The sequence below is a fragment of the Mus pahari genome, chromosome 7, assembly GCF_900095145.1.
Source record: "Mus pahari chromosome 7, PAHARI_EIJ_v1.1, whole genome shotgun sequence".
In the NCBI taxonomy this organism is placed as follows: Eukaryota; Metazoa; Chordata; class Mammalia; order Rodentia; family Muridae; genus Mus; species Mus pahari.
Genome location: NC_034596.1, coordinates 94,327,896 through 94,348,535, shown reverse-complemented (window position 1 = coordinate 94,348,535; position 20,640 = coordinate 94,327,896). Strand labels below are relative to the sequence as shown.

Here is a 20,640-nt window from a genome sequence, read left to right as displayed (position 1 = left end):
GAGGGAGGGAGGGAGGGAGGGAGAGAGAGAGAGAGAGAGAGAGAGAGAGAGAGAGAGAGAGAGAGAGAGAGAGAGACTGCTTTCAGTATTTGAAACTCAGAACTTTCACTTAGAGTGTGTAGGCATGATTTGTGTACTTGTGTATTGAAGGCACTGAGGCTATATGCAAGATAATGTTGCATTCAGAAGTTTAGTTAACTCTTTTCTTGATTTCCCCCACTTAGTGATCCAAACAAGCATCATGTTTCCTCCTTAACACTAATCGAACCTATTGCAAACTTCATAGTCTTGTCTTTTCATGTTCAAAACAATCTTTTGTGAGTCTACTGAGAACAGTTAAAACTCTTTAACCTAGCCCTCCAACATCTGGCTTCCTTTCTAACATCTGGTTCCTTCCCAGGCTTGTCTTTTACTTGTCTTGAATTCCTGTTTCCCTTGGCTTGACATGTGTGCTGTTGATTGTGTGATGTGCGTTCTCACTCCATCGTTTTCCTTGCCTAGCACAGCCTTGCCCTCTTCCCCACAGGTCCAGATTTGAACTTTATTCTGTAGTACTGCTAGTCAACCCTGTTTATTCCTGCATTGAACAGTTGAGTCTCGTTTCTTTAAACTTGAATAGAATTTATTGTTATCCATTAATCAGTTATGTGCCGAACAAAAATGCAGTGTTTATGATTATCCCCATAATGTACTTCAAGCTCCTTGAGTTTATGGACAAATCTCCCACAGTCTTTGCTCACTAGCATGTTGCCTTCTACACTGTGGTTAATAAATGATTGCTGGTCCATTTGTCACTAATTTGAAACACCCAGTGACAGTAAAAATGCTCAATTATAGCTTTCTTCGTGGCCTATTTCTCGCAAACTAGGAGGGAGTTCTGTAAACTCAAGAGCAGACCTGATGGCCACATGTGGCCTTCCTTTCTGTCTTCTCTTCCTGCATGTGATTTTCATGAATTAATCTCTCCACCGCCTCTCTGCTTTACTGGGCTGGGTGGGAGTGGACATCTTTCCTTGTATATGTTTATTTCGCCTCGTTCGGGCCTGTCTCCATTTTATCGTGAGCACTGGTATTTCTACATTCCCACCACCTGAGCACTGGCAAAGAGCTCTGACAAACCTCCTCTGCTTCCCAGGTTTTAAACAGAAAGTGCACATGCAAAAGGCCAGTACCTTAACCAGTATCCTAAGTGCATAGCTGGATTGCTACAGCAATCCAGTACTGCTCTGTAGCAATAGTGGAAACACTGAGCCACCTTGTGCCCTCCAGCAGTGCATGAAGACATCCAAATTATAAGTGATATTTTTCATGTAAGAACCCCCTTCTTCATATTACTTGGAGGAAGTTCAAAGTACTTAGTCCCCCAGACTCTCTTTTGAGAGGTATTAAAGATTGGTTGAAAATAAGAACATCATGACTTATTAAATAATACGTGATCAATGTCTGAGTGTTGGTAGGAGGTTGGAGTTTAGGAATGAATGCAATTTTAAAAGGAGTGATGGATATACTTGGCAAAAAAAAATTACATATGGCTCATGTCACAGCTGTAATGGATGGAAAGATTGTCTTGAGTGGGGTAAACGAGCCAACAGACTCTTCTGTTTTACTGGGTGAGGAGTCTTTCAGCATCGATGGACCTAAAGGACGGAGATTTAAAACAACTTTGTGTTTCTTCAGCTCATTTGCAACTCTTGAAGTGTTATCCCTCACTGTGTTCTTTGGCTGCCCCCATGCCCTTGAGCAAACAACCAGTTTGTTATGTATCATTTTCTTGAACCATCTCTTATACAGTTATTTTCCTGGCTTTACTTTGTATATTGGAGTATGACTTGAGTATAACCATGTGACCTTCGTAAGATCAGAGTTCTTATAGTCGTTGTCTACTTTGGTGAGTGTCTTTGTCCATCTGTAACTATTTGCGTGCTTCTGTATAGGAAAATGTAAAAAGACTTGAAGTCCTTTCTCATTATTTATAGCCATACATAGGCAGAGGTCACTAGCTAGATTTGTGTGTGCTGCCCAAACAGGTAGATTCCTGAAATATCATGCCATACCATATATGTATATATGTGTGTATATATGTATATATGTATGTATATATGTATATATATGATTATTATATATCAATCAGAATTGAAACATATAAAGTCTATCTACATAAATAGTTCTATGCTAGTAATTTTTACCGCTACTTGAGGCCCCACTGACATAAATCATTTCCTTCTGCTTGAGGTACAGTCATTCTGCCAGTATGAAGTTTAGAACTAGTGACACGGGAATTAAATAAAGTTCAGGAACTGGATGAGTAAATGCGCAGAGAAGAGCGATGGCCCCATCACACAGGGTCGTAATAGAGTCTCTTATTAGATTTCTTTACTTCATCTAACTCACTTCCTATCATCAAAGATATATGATTTGATAGGAATGAGAGCTTAATCTCTTTCAAATTTAGGAGCTCCAGATTCTGTATATTTTTTCTTCATGCTAAAACCCACCCTGATGCAAACACTACTCATCCTTTAAGGCCCAGTGAGTAAGGTATTTCCTGTCTTGAACGCTGGTTTTACCCGCTACTCTGCCCAGATGTTTCCCATCCCCTACCAAGGAAATTGTCTCGACAGTCTGCTTTAACCTACTAATCCTCCATGAACATCTTCATCTTTGTGCATTTACCCAGCTATTTGTATACTCACATTCTTTCCAGCATTAGAATGTGTGCTTAGCATGGACAGGAATGGTCAGATATTTATCACCACACTCTACACAGCTCGCTGCTCCGTTTTTACTACAATTGGTTACATTTGAAATGAACGGCTTCTGCAGAGAACGGCTGCTTTTTACTACACTTTGACGTCGTGTGCTTGCTTGCTTTACTCTGTAAGTGGGACTCTGGTGTCATGACTGGGTCCTGGAGCTCAGTCAAGGCCCTAGCTAGGACTCAGATGACTTGGGTTCTAGTCCAAGCTCTCCCTGTGGCCTGTCTTCCCTCATGTCACCTAGCCTTTTCAGTTGGACTCTCTTCATTTCCGCAGGAAGGGGTCCTGTCGTGCTTCATCTAAGTCGCCTAAGTCAGAGATGCTCTGGTGGGGTTATTTATCATGGAGCCTGGCATGGCAAGCTTCTATTCTCTCTGCGTACTGCAGATATTCATAAGCCTCCAAAGTATGAATACAGATGTGCTCTGTCGATGTAACAAAGACTGTTCTCAAGACGAAATGGCTGAGTGTGACAGCTGTCCAGTCCTGGACTCAGTTTTGAGATGTCACTGCAGCCAGTGTGATGGCCACTGTCCCCAGCTCCTCAGCTACATATGTGGCTGAATAGCCTGTTCCTGTGATACAAGCACAAGGACCATTTTTCTTTTAATTCAACTGTCACATAAGAGACTGCTACCATGGTTTCTTTCTGTGACCAAATGCTGCTAACCCGTTCAGTCATCCTTGGTGTTATTAATAGCCACACATCATGAATGTATTCATGCCACTTTTCTTTGTAGCAAAAGGAATCAATTTCTTGGAGTTTTTTTTCCCCCTTCATGGAACTTTGGGTTGGCATTTTAATCATATAGCATGCTGTATTTATCAGATAATGGAACTCTGGGGCTGGAATTGTAATCATATAGCATGTTGTATTATCAAATAAACTGTTGATTTGCTAAAGGAGCTTTATATTTTATGAGATACTTAAAATAAAATTATTTTACTTCTTTTTTTTCCGTTCCCAAGATAGAGTTCTCTTCTGCAGCTCAAATTGGCCTGTCACATGCTGGGTAGGCCAAGCTGGTCTTGAACTCAAGGCCATTCTCCTTCTGTCTCAAAGCTGTGTTTATCTGTTATGGAAAAATCAGCTTATAATTAAGAAGCATATCAAAATTGTTAAACTAAATCAGATTAAAGTTTTCTAGGACAGTTTTTTGTTTCATTTTGTTTTTTGTTTTTGTCTATAACCTAGAAGCCTATGTGTTTGCTCCTTAAATTCTGACATCTTGTCTACCTTCCTCTTACCCGGCCATTCTCTTTAACCAAAGTGCCTTGAATAAATATACCCTTACTTTTCAGTGAGCTCTAGAGACAGGTATCAGCACAGGGACTTATTGGCAACGCTAATCTCAGCCTGCTGAATCACTTGTATTTATTTTAATATGATCCCTTCATGATTCATATTAAATTTTGAAAATCACTAGCCTACCTTTCTGGTTAAATGTAGGCAAATGAGAGTAAAACATCATTAGTGTTCAATGTTACTTTCTTCCTTCACCAGCTTCTCACTGCTTACCATAGAACAATCTAGATTCTCTAGTTTAACACATAAAGCTGTCCGAGACTGGAATACCCTCTTGGCATTTCCCAGGTTAAGTACCATTCCAGTCCACTCACCGTACATTGAGCCTACTCACCTGTCTTCCCACGGATTTACTCATGCCAGGTTCACCTCTCCTCCCACATCCCCATCTACTTATCTAAATGGTGTCTCTTGCCGCTCCGGCCCACAGAACATCCTTCATATTCTCTAGAACTGCTGAGGCCCAGTGCCGTGTTAGCGTGATCAGTGACTGTGACTGCTACGCCGGAGGGTTCGCTCTGCGCCAGGCACTGTGTGGAAGCTCACAGACTATAGTGCCTATGCCTGCTTTACAAATGAGAAAATACCTTGGAGGTGAAAGGATTTGCTCCAGACCACCAGCTGGTTAGTGATGGAGCCAAGATTCAGACTCAGGCAGGCTGGCCCTGCAGCTTACTCTCCATCACTTTCTGTTTCTTTCAGCGGTATCAACATTCTGCAGGAAGGACGATGCCTTTGTATCCCCTGACACTCAAGAAAGGGGGGCATGTTGCCCAAAAAGGTTCTTGAGAAACAGGTTGCATAATTGTGTAGCTCTTTCCTGTTCCTGAGAGTTGGTTTAATTTGGTTTTGATTTGGTGAGATTTCATTTGATTATCTGTGATATAAACAAAAGGCACCATTTACAAAAATGTGCACAAAGGGAGCTGAGACAGCATTTTATCATGAGAAAGCCTGCAAGCATTCGAGTTCTGGTTGCTTTGTGGTAGGGCTGCGTGTGTTCCATGTCTTGCCTGGGAATTCTTGTGCAGTACCAAAATATCTGCCAGGTACCTTGTGAAAAACAAACACACACACACACACACACACACACACACACACAAAACAGAAAAGAAACCCCCCCAAAAAACAAATATAAAGCTGTCGAATAGAGGTGTACTTTTTTTTTTTTTTTTTCTGATTTTTCAAGACAGGAACTCACTCTGTAGACCAGGCTGGCCTGGAACTCAGAAATCTGCCTGCCTCTGCCTCCCAAGTGCTGGGATTAAAGGCGTGTGCCACCATGCCCAGCTAGAGGCATACTTTTAACTGAGGCAAATAAGCTAACCTAACTTTATTCCCTGTCCTCGTAAGGCCAGGGTTGTCCATTGATTCATTAGAAGACTTTACCTCAGTTGCAGTACAGTCACCACGGGGGCTTCTTATTTCTACCTTGCTTCATTCGCTGTTCTTTCCCCCATCTTGTTTGAAACCTGCTGCTAGAGAAAGTCAGAACCACCTGGGAATTAAATCCTCTGAAGACTCGACGTTAAGCCCTTTGTGCATGATCTTTCCCTTGGCTTCTGCCCGTGTAACTCTTGAGCCTACTGATGGCTCATTGAAGACTTGGGTATCCCCTGTCCCCAGGACAATCTCAGGTAACAGAGCAGCTGTGTTGTCTTCTCGCTGTCTACGGTGCCCCACATATTGTCCCCTCATCACTCTCTGCTACCCCATCACCTGTGGCACTTAGAATCATACAACCTCTCAGCACATGTTACTGGTGGCCAGGCATGCGCCCTGCTGCTTCCCACCATCCTTTCTTGTCTGCATCCTGTATCTTCCACATCCTCCATCGCATTCCTCTCAGCACTAATAATCCCCAGGAATGGTGACCACTCATCTTCCCTTATTTTCACCTGTGCCCACTGTTGGCTCTGATCTCTACTACAGGCCCTAAGCTGTTCAGTGGACTCTGGTACGGCTGCCTACGTGGGTTTTTTTGTTTGTTTTTTGTTTTTTGTTTTTTTGTCAGTCTGAGGGCTGAGTTTACTGTCCACTTGCCTTCATTCTGTAGTACATCTACTTCTCTCCCCAAACACAACACAACACACATCCTATGATCAATTAACTTGTGTGTGTCTGTCTGTGTGTGTGTGTGTGTGTGTGTGTGTGTGTGTGTGTGTGTGTGTATCTGTGACCTAGTGTGAACTCTCCTATCATCTTCCTGGATCCTTTTGCACAAATCCTCAGTAGCCTGCCTTGACCCCACTGTGGGATCACACTCATATCCTGATATAATCTTTATTTTAACAAAGTTTGGATTAGTCAAGCCAGCCATCTTCTGCACTTAGTTCATGGCTCTGAGCCTGGGTAGTTGAAGAATACTTTCTTTTCCCAAGCACAGCCTGATGTGCTGTCCCTCAGGTCACGCCATACCCCACTATGTCCAGAAGGACTTGAGCTCAGCTGTCTTCAGTTCCCTGTTATAGCATTGTTGTTGATCCATCCTGTTCCTATAGCTACACTCTGCTGCCAAGATGCAATATTCTTGGTGTAACTCTGTGCCAGGTCAACCCTTTGTACGGCTCATTCTCTGATGGTTACAGACCCTTCCCACTATTGAACACTGTGGTGGTCCTGACTTCTGCCTTGTGGAGAACATCTCAGATTCTGCTTAGGTTCCTTGGCTTTCCCTCCTCTTCGTCACCAGTCTTTTCTGTGTTTCTGTGTTCCTGTGTTCCTGTGTTCTGTGTTCCTGCATACATACAAAAGGCAGAATATTATAAACACTATTTGCCACCATTTGATGAGCATTAAACTAAAGTAAATAAGCCAGGAAAAGAAGGGCAAATTTTACATAGTGTTTCTCATCTGTGGAATCTAAACATCATCAGATTGACAGAAACGATAGAATTGACAATTGCTAGAGTTCAAGCAATGTGTGGATAGGGGTGGAATTATTGGTTAAAAGAACTACTTGTAATTATAAAGTGAATGCATCTTAGTGATCTAATGTGTCACATGATCTCTGTAATTTAAAAAAAATACAACTGTACTTTTACCACAGTTCCTAAGTATTCTTAAAGCAGACACAAACACAAAGGAAATGTGTCAGGTGATGAATATATCAAGTAGCTTGATTGTGGATATCATTACACAGGGAATTCATTAAGGCATCATATTTTGTACTGCAAACATACAATTTTTGATATTATACCTCAAAATAAGTCTATCTATACAAACTTAAGCATTATTCAAGAGTCATGCTACAGGATACATAGAAATGAAAGCAAAACTTACAAAATACTTTTCTTTTTAAAGTTTTAAAAGATTTTTAAATTTTTAATTATTTTAAAAAATTCTATGTGTATGGTTGTTTTGCCTGCATACATGTCCATTCAGCACATGCATGGCTGGTACCTGTGGAGCTGTAGAGAATGTTAGCACAATGCTTTTCTTAACTATCTTACTTAAGATCCTTATAGCCCGCTCATGCCTTCAGATAGACGCCCTGTCTTGGAGAGAACACACCAGTACCATTTAGGAAGAGGGAAGGCAGAGGAGGCAGCTCACACAGGCTCCCTCCTTGAATGCATCCCGTCTCACTGGAGAAGGCAGCTAGTGAGCGTGTAATTGAATGAAGAAATGATGTGAACAAGAAGATGAAGAGGAAGTTTACTTGTTCAGAGTTTACATGCCAAAGGCATCTGCTAAGTTGGAGAGAGCGGCTATTGGCCTTTGGTTTTATTTTTCCCTATTACTAATTGTCTTATTCATTTATTTCTTTTGATTGTGTGTTAGGGGATGTCATGTGTGTGTTTGTGTGGGCCCATGAATGTGTGTGTGTTTGTGTGTGATGTGTGGGTACATGAATGTGGGTGTGTGATGTATGGGTGCATGGATGTGTGATATGTGAGTGCATGAATGTGAGTGTGTGATGTGTGGGTGCATGATGTGTGTGTGTGTTGTGTGTTGTGTGTAAGGTTCATAAATGTGAGTATATGATTGTGAGAGCATGAATGTGTGTGTGATGTGTGGGTGTGTGTATGTGAGTATGTAATATGTGGGTGCATGAATGTGTGTGTGATGTGTGAGTGCATGAATGTGTGTTGTGTGTAAGGTGCATGAATGTGTATGTGTGTGTGATGTGTGAGTACATGAATATGAGTGTGTTATATGTGGGTGCATGATGTGTGTGTTGTGCATAAGGTGCATGAGTGTGTATGTGTGTGTGATGCGTGAGTGCATGAATATGTGTGTGGTGTGTGGGTGCATGAATGTAAGTGTGATATGTGGGTGCATTATGCGTGTGTGTTGTGTGTAAGGTGCATGAATGTGAGTGTGTGATGTGTGGGGTGCATTAATACGTGTGTGATGTGTGGGTGCATGAATGTGTGTGTGTGTGTGTGTGTGTGAAGTGTGAGGTGCATGAATGTGAGTGTGTAAATGTGTGCACAGAGGAGGTTATCAGATATCTTTCTTTATTGATCTCTGCCTTATTCTCATTAGAACGGTCCTCTCCCTGACCAGAAGGTCTGTTTTGGTTAGTCTGTCCGTCTGGCAGCTGCTGGGATCCACTTTTCCCAACCTCCATTTGCTGGGGTTATAGGCATGTGCAGCCATGCCCAGCTTTTTTACATGGGTGTTGAATATTCAAAGTCAGATCCTATGCTTGCACAAGTGCTCTTACCCACTGAGGCATCGTGTCAGCTCCCACTTGACTTCTTTATTGGGCTTGAGATTGTGATTTTTATGTAGAGGCTGACTATACGTTGTAGTCTCTTCTGCCTGCCTGCCTTCCTGCCTGCCTGCCTGCCTGTCTGTCTATCTACCTGTACATAGTCTAGTGGAGAGGTCTTCAGAGACTAGATTTGTCATACTGCTGCTGTTATTCACTCCTCAGGGTACATGTGCAATGACCACAAGTGACTAGATGTACTTTCCATGGCAGCAAGTCCCCACAAATCTGTTGGTCTGGGGGTAAGCTAATGTGTGTGCCATGTGGGTGCATGAATGGGCACTAATTTACTTGTTGGGGGATGGCAGTTTCACAGGCTTATTTGCAGTCACATTCTCACCCTCAGGGCTCTCGCAGACCCTCCGTGTTTAGAGCACATTGCCAGGCATGTGCCCTTAACTAGGAGGCGAGATCAATAATAACATGTGAAATCAAGAATCTTGGATATGTTCAAAAAATATTTAAATGTAAATTATATGCTCAGTCGTTTTACTTCCGACCAAACTGATGTCTGCTATGGACACCAAAGACTTGAATGTTATGCAGTCCATTGAATTTGCCCTTTTTCAAGTTTCTAGTTTTTATTGCAGTTCTCAGTCTTTGCTTTAGAGTCTGTGTTTATAGTAGAATAAATCAAATTAGCTCCAGTAGGTAGACTTCAGCTAACCAGAATCTGCCTCCTTATCTGAGGGAACCAGTGTGAGTGAACATTAATTTGGTAGACAAAAGAGGCATTTTTAATTTTATTTGATGAGTGAAATAAATTACTTTATTATAAATTAAATGTGAAATGAACATTTATGATCTGCTCTCAAGGAATAAAACAAATTGGGTGCCTAGCACATGTGTAGTAGATCTCTTTGTCCAGTTGGTGGTGCTAAGAACTCTGATTTAATACATTTGTACACACACACACACACACACACACACACACACACACACACACACACACGACTGACTGGATGGAGAAGAAGTTAAACCTGAAGCCTTTCTTAATAAATGTTATTTTTACTAGGTTTTGAATTTTTAGCATAAAATGTGTATGCCCAAATCATGTACTTCCTAGGGTTAAGAAATGGATCAAATCTCTCAGATGGCAAGCAGAATATATTTATAGTAAATTACCGTATTGAGATGATTGGCCCACATTAATGTCCACCTATTGGAAATTGCAGGGTTGTGTGACATCTAACTCCATCCTGCAATAGCCTTTTGAGCCGGCTCATCTGGAGGAGAAGGGTGCGGGCAGTAATGGATGCTGGAGAAGTGGAGTGTTGGTCCTGGCCGTGTTTATGTGCCAGAGTTAGATTTCCAGATGCTGACGTTCTATTGCTACTAGGAGTTTGCTTTTCTGTGGATGTATTCCTGTGACAGCAGACACATTGCTTTTCTGGGGTGAGGTTTGTTTCTTTAACCCTCAAAGCCCTTGCTTACAGCTCTGATGAGGCCCACCTAGAGCAGTAGCATGGTGCACAGGCAGATCCTGCTTTGAATTTCCTGCACAGTTCATAACTGCCTGTCAGTTCCTCAGCTTCTTTACAGCCTGCCTTCCCCAGAGGTGGCATAAACATTTCCTGAGGGCAGGGACATAAGGCCAGTGCTCCTTTGCTATTGTCCACCTTAATGCTTCCGTGGCTGTGTGCAGAGACTTAGTTCCTTTGGTACCAATAGCAAACCCTGAAGACTTAGCAAGGGACAGGAGACCTTACTCATGTCTAGGGACCCCTTATGCTCTACACCCCAAAAGTGATATTTTTTTTTTAATCAAAAAGTTTCATCATACTGTTAAGAGAGATTTACCCAAAAAGACACTACCATGGTTTTATCATTTGCCTGTCACCCCCAGGGATGTCTTTTGTATGTCTACATGAAGCTGTTTAAGGGTGGAGAAGGAAGTGCCCATTTACTACAAGGGACAGTAAGGTGGTACTAAGAGTTTGTTTAAGTACCCAGTTATTCTACAAAAGTTTATCAGGCCTTGCTGGGTCTTGGGCTTACAGAGATGTACTCCAGGAGAGTCTGAACACATCTGAGTCTGCGGGCTTAAAGAAGCAGGATACTGGGCGAGCATGTAGCTTAGTGGACGATGCTTGCTGACATGTGTCAGGCCTGGAGGTCAACCTCAGTGACCACCCCCACACACACCAAGGGAAAAAAAAACTTACAGAAGCTGCAAGATCCTCCCAGCATGTAGAAATTAATAAATGGTCCTGTTGCCTTGATTTAAATGTATTATAAATTTATAAAAATAGGTTATAGGAGTATCTGTCATTTAGTTGAACTGATAGTTTTAGTACATTTTCTGTGTTTTGGCTCAGAAAGTTGAAACAAAAGGAGGTTTCTGTCAAGTGATAACCATGAAACACCATCAACTGGGAGTGTCTGCTAATAGAGAAGTTAAAAAACAAAAGTCGAGTGTACCCTCTTTAGAACTATCACAGCTAACGTCTTTGTTATGATCAGGTCTTTGAGAATTGGCCTTTACAGTGCCTTGGACTTGAATAATGGAGATGCTCAGGAATCATTTACACCATCTCTTTTCACAGTTCAGAAAATGGAGCCTGAACTAACAGTTGTGTCTACCCAAGGTCACGTAGATCGCATCCTAACTGGGATCAACTGACTTCCAATTCCATGATACTGTGTTATTTTCCTTCCTGTCTTTCACACAGTGAGCCATTTTCCATGTAAATAAAAACAACTGTACCTTGTTCCGCCTCAGTAAACGTCCATACTAAATATGGAATGCATTCCTGCACAATTGCACAATGCCAACCCAGACTGCTCCTGAGGCAGGTAATTAAGGAGCTGCTGTATCCATGGCGGAGCCCGGCTAGGGAAGGCAGGGCACACCAGGCTCTGAATGTGCAGTTCTCAGCCAGAGCCAAGAAGCGGTGGTGTGGCTGTGCCCAGGAAGCAGACAGGCTCTCATTTGCCGGTTGGCTCGCCTGCTTCTTGTTTTTTGCTAGATGAATGGCATTGTATGCCGCAGGTGTATTAGTAATTTCTGAGTTTGTTCCCCACTCAAAATGACCTCATTGTTTTCTGCTGTTTCTCTATAATTATACAGGAACAGGAAAATAAACTCACTCTGAGTACAGTCCGAAGCAGAAATCTTGTGTTCTTTATGCAAGTTTGATTTATAGACGTGAACTGCAAAGCAGAGTGACTAGGAAACATTCATCTTCCCATTGCTAGTTGCCATGGCAATGGAGTACACAGAGTAGTGTCATTCCAGTCCTGGTAATGTCTGCAGTAGTTTATTCCTTTGTTGTTCGCGTTTCTTAAGCAACTGCCTCGCATTCTTCCATCATTACAATTAATCATGCATACACGTTCTTATCTTTCATCGCACATAGAAAGTACTAAAAAATGCATGACAGAAATAGGGAGAATTTAAATATGAGTGTGGCTTTAAACATGCATTTATAATTTCCCCCTCTCAGTCCCTTTGGAAAAATAGGTCATGTAAAAAAGAAAAACTTGTATTAATGTACAGACGTTCCAATAAGGAGAGCAAGGCAGCCCTTTGAGGAGAAGCCAGGAGAGCTTAAGGAGTGTTGCATCCTGAGACCCCCAGAGTGTCCACCTGAGTCACTTCACATTTTCAGTAATACTTCCCCCCCCCCCCCATAAAAGTGTCTGGAGAATTTTGTATAAGCGACTTCTGTTTCTCTGGTCTCTTGAGTTATCTGAACATCCTGAGTGACTGGTAGGTAGCCATGCAGAGCTGGAAGACTAGGGTCCTTTTTTTTTTTTAAAGGCTCATAAAGTTCAAGAATCCACCATAACACAAGTAAAGGAATTCTAGTGATTCCTTCTTCTTTTTTAAATCTTTCATCTTCTGCTTGAGTCAGGGACTTATTTAAAGCCCAGGATAGCCTGGAGGTCCTGAGATCTTCTTGCTTCCACTTACAGGTTGTGCCACCATGCCCAGACTTTCTTATTCTTTTAAGCAAAATAATTGTACTCTAGTTGTATCTCATTTTGTTCTGAGTAGATATTGTGCCTTCTACTAATAAATATGTGTTGGTTACTCCCTGCCTCTTGGGGGGCTTTGGACATTCCTTTGGTTAAAAAAGCATGTTCTAAAGTAACTAGGTCTAAGTACGTGGTCTGTTGCTTATTAGGGGAGACCTTTTAAAAGAACCTCAGCTTGCCTTAGTTTCCCCATTAGTAGAGTGAGCAGCTATAAGATGTGGATGCCGACAAGTGCTTGCTGACAGGAGCCTGTTATAGCTGTCTCCTGAGAGGCTCCGCCAGTGCCTGACAAATACAGAGGTGGATCCTCGAAGCCTACTATTGGACTGAGCCCAAGGAAGGAGCTAGAGAAAGGACCCAAGAAGTTGAAGGGGTTTGGGTTTGCAGCCCCATAGGAGGAACAACAATATGAACCAACCAGTAACCCCAGGGCTCCCTGGGACTAAACCACCAATCAAAGATTACACATGGTGGGACTCATGGCTCCAGCTGCATATGTAGCAGAGGATGGCCTAGTTGGTCATCAGTAGGAGGAGGGGCTCTTGGTCTTGTGAAGATTCTATGCCCCAGTGTAGGGGAATGCCAGGACCAGGAAACAGGAGTGGGTGGGTTGGTGAGCAGGGGGAGGGGGAAGAACATAGGGGATTTTCAGAGGGAAAACCAGGAAAGGGGATAACATTTGAAATGTAAAAAAAAAGAAAATATAAAAAAGAAATGTAAATAAATAAAATATCCAATTAAAGAAAAAAAAACAAACTAAGTAATGTATTGTTGGGAAGTGGGGGAGAATTCACATAAAGGGCTTAGCTCTTATCTAGCATGGGATAGGGACTCAGTTGGCAGGGGACTGTGGTCTTGGTGGTGTGACTGCTATTGCTATGACTACCAAGAGCCAAAGCCTGAGAACTCAGGTGCAGTCAGTCTCCTTCAGCCCCAGCCCCAAAGATACCGAACTGTTCCCAGCTCCGCCTTCACAAGCTAAAGCCAGTGCTTTGTTCCCCCTGGGCCATCTGCACGTGGTTCCTCTCGGTGTATACTAAATCTAGAAGAGAAGCTGCTACATGGGAATCTTAGATGTGAAATTCTCACCCATCACCTGGGTGAATTTGTTGTTGTTGAAATTTTGATGCACTCAGATACAGTGTCTTGTTCAAATTTACCTTCTATTCCCTCCCCTTTTGGGAAACACAATCTTCACTTTGAAATAATGTAATAACAAATTCAAGAGACTGAAGATTCACGGTCTAGAGTAACTCTCTTCCCAAATACCCCATCCTGTTGGTTTAGGACGCAAAGCCTTGTCAAATGAATAATGTGGGGCGTGGGCCTGCCCCCTTTTGTCATCATGGAATTATGTGTGTATTTCTCCAACTCTCAGAGTTCTAAGACAAGCGTGTCACCAGCTGGGGGAGAGAGGGCTCTAAGTGGCTCCTGCTCATCTGTAACTCTTTGTTGAACTCTAAGCACACCCCACACTGAGGATAAACCGTTACCGTTTGTACCTTACATTCACCAGTTCTTCTTCTATCCCTCCTACCATGATCCCCTACCATTGTCAAGTGTTCTCCCTCTCCCTCTCCTCCCCTTCTCCCTCTCTCCTCCTCCTCCCTCTCCCCCTCCTCCTCTCTTCCTCCCGATTCCCCCCCCCCCACGCACATGTATAGGGTCACTTACTGGAGCACTGGTAGCCTCTCAGGCTGCATCCTGAAGAAAATTGACTCTTCCTCTCTCAGCAGCCACAAATTGCCAATAACTCCTCAGCCAAGGGTGGAACCTCCTGACCACCATTACTTTTCCTGCCAAAATTTTGTCTAGGTTAATATTGTCTGGGTATGATCAGGTTTTGATTCTCTTTTTAAAAAAGCTTTTATGTGTATAGTTTTGCCAGTATGTAAATCTGTAACCTATATGTGTTGCAGTGACTACAGAGGCCAAAAGAGGGCATCAGTTCCCCTGGAACTAGAATTTACAAGCAGTTGTAAACTGTAAGTTGTGGGTGCCGGGAACCAAACCCAGCTCCTCAGCAAAGGCATCCAATGTTCTTCACCACAGAGCTGTCTCTCAGCCTAATGGAGTTGATGCTTACAAGTGGTTGTGGTTAGACCACATTGGAAGGAGTAGCTTGCCAACTTGGGTCTGGGGGAAGGTTCTAGAATTGTTCATAGATGTTGTCTTGAAATAGCTTTGCTGCATTCTGTCCCTAACACACACACACACACACACACACACACACACACACACACACACACACACACACNCACACACACACACACACACACACACACACACACACACACACACACACACACACGCACGCACTCTTACACTCCCTTTCCAGCAGTGGCTGTGACACTCACTGTTTTCTCTTTTCCAAGCTGGTGGCAGAGCATTCTTTGTTGAGATTCATGCTCCTTGGCAGCCCTCCAGGGCACACGGCAATTCCTATTTATTTGATTTAGCTTTTGTTTGGGTAGGCTTGTATTTTGTCTGTTTTGCTTTGTGGAGTTCTTTTCTCCCCAAATTTTCATGTTTAAATCCCTTGGTCTTCATTTCTATTTATTTTTCCAGCTTGCTTCATAGTATTGCTAAAAAGTTGTTTGCTTTAAGCTATAACAAAATAAGTAGTCTTGGATTAACTTGTCTTCTAGATGCAGCTTTGTAGATGATTAAAACAAAATAGCCTGTGTTTGTGGCTTGCCCTTTATCATGTTCTAATGTGCTCTAATGTACACTGTGTGCTTTTGGTTTTCTTTGTTGAGATCTCTCTCTCTCTCTCTCTCTCTCACACACACACACACACACACACACACACACAAAGAGGGTCTTAAAATGTAGTCCTATCCGAGAACTCCAAGAGATCTGCCTGCTTCTGCCTCCTGAGCTCTGGAATTTAAGAACATGCTGGCGAGCGGCGAGCCTGGCCTTTTCCCTGTAGGCCATGCCAGTTCTAACCAGAGGCCATCATCCTATTCTCTGAAGTCCTTTGCTCTTCCTTCTCTGTCTCTCTGTCATTCCCCTTCTTTGTCTTAGTATCCCAACTTTACAACTGGTTCTGTAAGATAAAAACGAGCCAACTCACATGTCTTCTGGTGGTTTGTGATATTATTCTGAGTAACTCCCTCCAATTCTTTATAGACACCTGTTATTTTGTGGCTACACCAGTCAGTGACTGGAATTTAAACTCCCTGTAGACATTTCCACATGCTCCTAAGAGCCTTCATCGTGTGGTGTGTTCTTCACTCCAGTAGACCACCCCATCCTCCTGTCCCATCCTCCTGTGTGTCCCAGTGTGTCCTGTGTGTCGTGGCCTTGTGTTCCTCTACTCTCAGGCTTTCTTTTTCCTTTGTTTTGGAAACAAGTTGTCTGTTAGCATCTCCTCCAATGCAGACCTGGACTGTATGCAAAGAAGTAGGACAGACACTCCCTTGCCGTCCAGAGACTCTCAGTTAAGGAGCTACTGGTAACTGATGTCTAGGATAGGTAATCCTGAAAGGTGAGTGCAATCCACTGAGTGAAAGGGCGCTGAATGAAGACCTGTCATTGTTGGTAGGAACCAACAAGCAGGTTCCTACCCCCACCTCCATCACACTGCATTATTGTCTTCTTTGACGAGGTTATTAAATTGTGGCTCTGCCCACCATTGTCTCAGATCCAAGTCTTCTGCAAGGTTGATCTCATCCAACAAGTTATAAATCTTTCTTCAAGAGACATATTCTTCCTCTGGTAAACAGGTTCCTCTTTTTCTTCTCACAGTTGAAGATTTTCTAATTCCTTAGGGCTCACTGTTTTAATAGTCTGAAAGCCAAGGAAGGGTGCAAATATTTCTTCAGATGTCTCTTCAGAATATATCCCTTCTTCCTAGGCAGGCCAGTTATAGGAGATGAGAGCAAGACTGGCTTCAGAGGAAGTTCTTATCAGGATGAGACCTGCAAGATGGAATTACCTGATTGTAGGGGGAGGGGATGAGGATGGGGCTGAGGGCTGTGGGTTGTGGGCTGTGGCGGGGTCAGCAGAACTGCATGGATGTATACTGGGATTGTCGATGTAGCTGGTGTTCCCTGTTCCTGTATGGACAGATGAGACAAAAGATGAGTGTAAAGTAATTAGACTGTAGAGGCAGGCAGAGGCCAGACCATGAAGGGCATTCTAAGAGTTGTCAGGCATTTGACCTTACTCTTGACACTGGAAAGGCATTTATAGGTTAAAGTAGTGAAATAAAATGGTCAGACTAGAGAGCCACATGTTCTTTGTGTTTGGCATGGAGAATGGGTTCAGATGTAGTGGGGACAGCCTGTCTGAGCGGATCTCAGGAAACCCCCTTCCCAAATCCATCCTTTGATTTTACTCTCGATGTTTGTCCACCTTGTGGTATTTACCTGCTTAGCATGAGAACTTGTCCCAGAACTAGCTCTCCTTGTCCAGTTTCCTCTCGTGGTGACTAGAACTCTTCGTGGTCAAACTATGAGCTTGTTCTAAAATGAAGATATTGCTGAGAGTACCCACTGGCTGGGTTCTCAGTTAACCATTCTGAAGAACCCCTTGTCCTGCCATCCAGCTCAGATCCACTAGAATTTTGGTGCCAATCTGAGTTCAATAATCTCTTTGGACTTTGACATCCAGTATAATTTACACAGTCGGCCCCTCCTGCCTAGGCTTGAACCTGGGTGAATTTCCCAGTCCCCCTTTTCCTGCTGCAGTTAAAAAAATATTCCAGATACTTTACTGTCCATCTGTATTGCATGTCCACATAGACAAGAAACTTGAGAAGATGAAATGAAGTGGGATGAGTTTAACTTGCTTTTAGATTTTAGGCAAGTTACTTACCTCTCTCTGCCCCAGCATCCTCATCTATAAACTGTAGATACTGACAGGGTTGTGAGGATGGGAGACTATGGCAGACATTCGCCAGTCATTGTTTTCATTAAGGAGTCTAGACATTATCCTAGAGCAGCTGCCGGAGGACACAGAAGAAAGCCCAAAGACTGGTCACAGTCGAATGACTATTCATTCACCTTGAAAGTTCTGCTTCTGCAATTCACTCTGAATGATTGGGAGGTGCTGGTAGTCTTGAACCCTACCCAGCTGGAGGGTCCTTACCATAAGTAGATATTGGAAAGTAATAAAAACATAATCGACACACAGTGAGAGCTTACTGTAGGCCAATTCATATTCACAATTATTTGGACTAATTCATTTGGTCCTCACAACAGCACTTTGAGATGGTAATGTGACGACTTCTGTTTTGTATATGAAGAAACTAAGGTACAGAGGGCCTAAGTAACTTGGCTAAGAACACATTACCTGATAGAGTTTGTCTGGCCCAACATTCAGACTCTAAGTGGAAATACAGGTGAGGTCCCCATCAGGAAAGGGACGGCCTTTACTGCCTTCCCCAGGTGTAACCTTGAAAAGGGATTTTGAATCTCTTTATCAATCAGCTCTATTACACTCCACAGATTTAAGGGCCTTTTCCAGTTCAATTTCAATAGAATAAAGATCTTGACAGCATATAAATTTTCCTAGTGAAAACGAGAGCTATGTAATCTATAGCCATATCCCTTTTCACAGACTAAGGTTATGAATCTATGAGCTGAATTGTACAGTCTCTCTATAAAATCCCCCAATTTCTGACAATTTGGTCATAAAATCTTTTGATAAAAATATCAAAAACCCTTTTATCACAATACTATAAAATGTGACTATTAATGGCAAAAAAAAAAAGAAATCTGTATCAGATTTGTCATGATCTGTTTAAACATCACAAGGGGAAACGTTTATGTCTTAAATAATTGAAGTCCACATTTCTCAGAATCCACCTACCATTAGTTATCAACCTCTGTTAGCCCTTCAAACAAATCACAGAACCGACTGCTTTAAGTTTCTCTGTAACTCTTTCTTCTACATGATGGGATATACTCAAGGCTTTTGGCCATCTCAAAAGTTAGGCTCCCATAAAAGTAGAGAACTGCCTTAGGTTAGGCAAGTCTGTTAACCCCTTCTAGGTTGTGACTTCCTCTTCAGAAGAACTCCTAGCTTTAAAAGCTGACCCCTAATTCACACTGTCTATGCCCTTTGTTTGTTTACATTGTAAAGAATGGTATAATTAGTTGTTGTCATGCCTTGGAGATATTCTGGGTTTAATTTCAGACCAAATACTACAATGATGCAAGTAACAAGAGGTTTTACCAGCACCAGGGAGGCCGTTCTTGCACTATACCACTGTCATTCATTACGCACTGTGTCTCTAACAACAATGCATAGAACCTGAACTTGAAAGTACTTTATTGCCTTCATCTGAGCCTTCAGCAAGTCCTGACTGTTTTGTTGGCCTCAGTGTCAATGACTATTGACTGATCATGGTGGTGGTACCTGAAAGTTGGGTGGCCACAGCAGTTCCTTAAAATAAGGCAGCAGTGAGACAGACTGTGAACTGTCTCTGAATTTAAGGGCCTTTTCCAGTTCAACTTCAATTTCCTTACACAGATGGTTTCTCTAGTAGTATTGTACCCATAGTAGAACTTGCTTCAGAATTGAAGTCAGTTCTTTCAAATCTTGCTGCTGCTGATCAGCTAAGCTTCTGTGATGGTCAAAACCCATGATGTCATCTCAGCGTGTCCCCAGCGTCTTTGCCAACAGATGCTATCTCAAGAAACCACTTTTCTTTGTTCACATGTGATAGTCAAGTTTTATCACCAGGAGGCAAATATTATTCATTCACATCCTCGTCCTCCTCTTCGAATCCCAGCTCTGTTCCTGTTTTCTTCACAAGTGCAGTTACTTCTTCCACTGGAGTCATGAACCATGCAGTGGCTTCCATGAGGGTTGAAAGCAACTCCTTGCAAATATTATTCATTCACATCCTCATTCTCCTCTTCGAATCCCAGCTCTGTTCCTGTTTTCTTCACAAGTGCAGTTACTTCTTCCACTGGAGTCATGAACCATGCAGTGGCTTCCGTGAGGGTTGAAAGCAACTCCTTCCAAACTCCAGTACTTGTATTTAATCTCTTTCCAGTATCTACAAATAGTTTCAATGACATGTAGGATGGCGAGTCTTTGCCAGAAGGTTCTCAGCGTGATTTGTATAAGTCCATCAGAGGTACCACTACCTGGGACAGCTATAATCTTGTTGTCTCTTAAATAACAAGACTTGAAAATTAAAGTTGTCTATCAGCCGGGAGATGGTGGTGCACACCTTTAATCCCAGCACTTGAGAAGCAGAGGCAGGCAGATTTCTGAATTCGAGGCCAGCCTGTCTACAGAGTGAGTTCCAGGACAGCCAGGGCTACACAGAGAAACCCTGTCTCAAAAACACCAAAAAAAAAAAAAAAAGAAAAATATAAAAAAGAAAATTAAAGTTGTCCTTTTGATCCAGGGGCTACGTAATGGATGCTGTGTCAGTAGGTGTAACATCCACTGTATAGCAGTTATTGAATGACCAGGTGCATTATCAATGGACAGCAATATTTTGAAATCTTTTTTTTTCTAATAGTAGTTCTCAACAGTAGGCTTAAGCTATTGACTAAACCATATATTAAACAGAGGTGTTGTCATCCAGCCATATCTAACACCACTTTTAGAACACAGGCAGAGTACAATTACTATAACTCTTAAGGACCTAAGACTTTACGAACCGTGATCGAACATTGGCTTAAACATAAAGTCACCATCTGCTTAGCCCCTGCTGTGAGAGTCACCCTAGGCTTAGAGGCTTTGGCTTTTCTTTTCCAATCATGAGAGTTGTAGATGGCATCATCGTCTAACAGAAAGCTATTGGTCTACACTGAGAGTGGGTTACGCAGGTGGCTGCCTTCATCAATAAGCTAGCCAGCACAGGCTGGATTCCTTGCTGTGGTACCCACACAAACATCTGCTGTGGC

The 20,640-nt window shown here is 42.6% G+C and overlaps 1 protein-coding gene across 2 annotated transcripts in view; it reads left to right on the top strand.

The window, feature by feature from the left end:
* Efcab11 (EF-hand calcium binding domain 11) overlaps nt 1-20,640 on the top strand; it is a 159,908-nt gene that overhangs the window by 33,506 nt on the left and 105,762 nt on the right. Inside the window, exons 6-9 of one of the 2 annotated variants that reach the window (XM_021202413.1) lie at nt 2,456-2,466; nt 5,214-5,217; nt 12,021-12,025; nt 12,664-12,676. The exons of the other annotated variant lie outside the window; for it this stretch is intronic. Coding sequence (XP_021058072.1) covers nt 2,456-2,466; nt 5,214-5,215 — 13 coding nt within the window. The 3' untranslated portion in view covers nt 5,216-5,217; nt 12,021-12,025; nt 12,664-12,676. Of the gene's footprint in view, nt 1-2,455; nt 2,467-5,213; nt 5,218-12,020; nt 12,026-12,663; nt 12,677-20,640 lie in introns of those variants that run through there. 2 annotated transcript variants of the gene reach the window in all.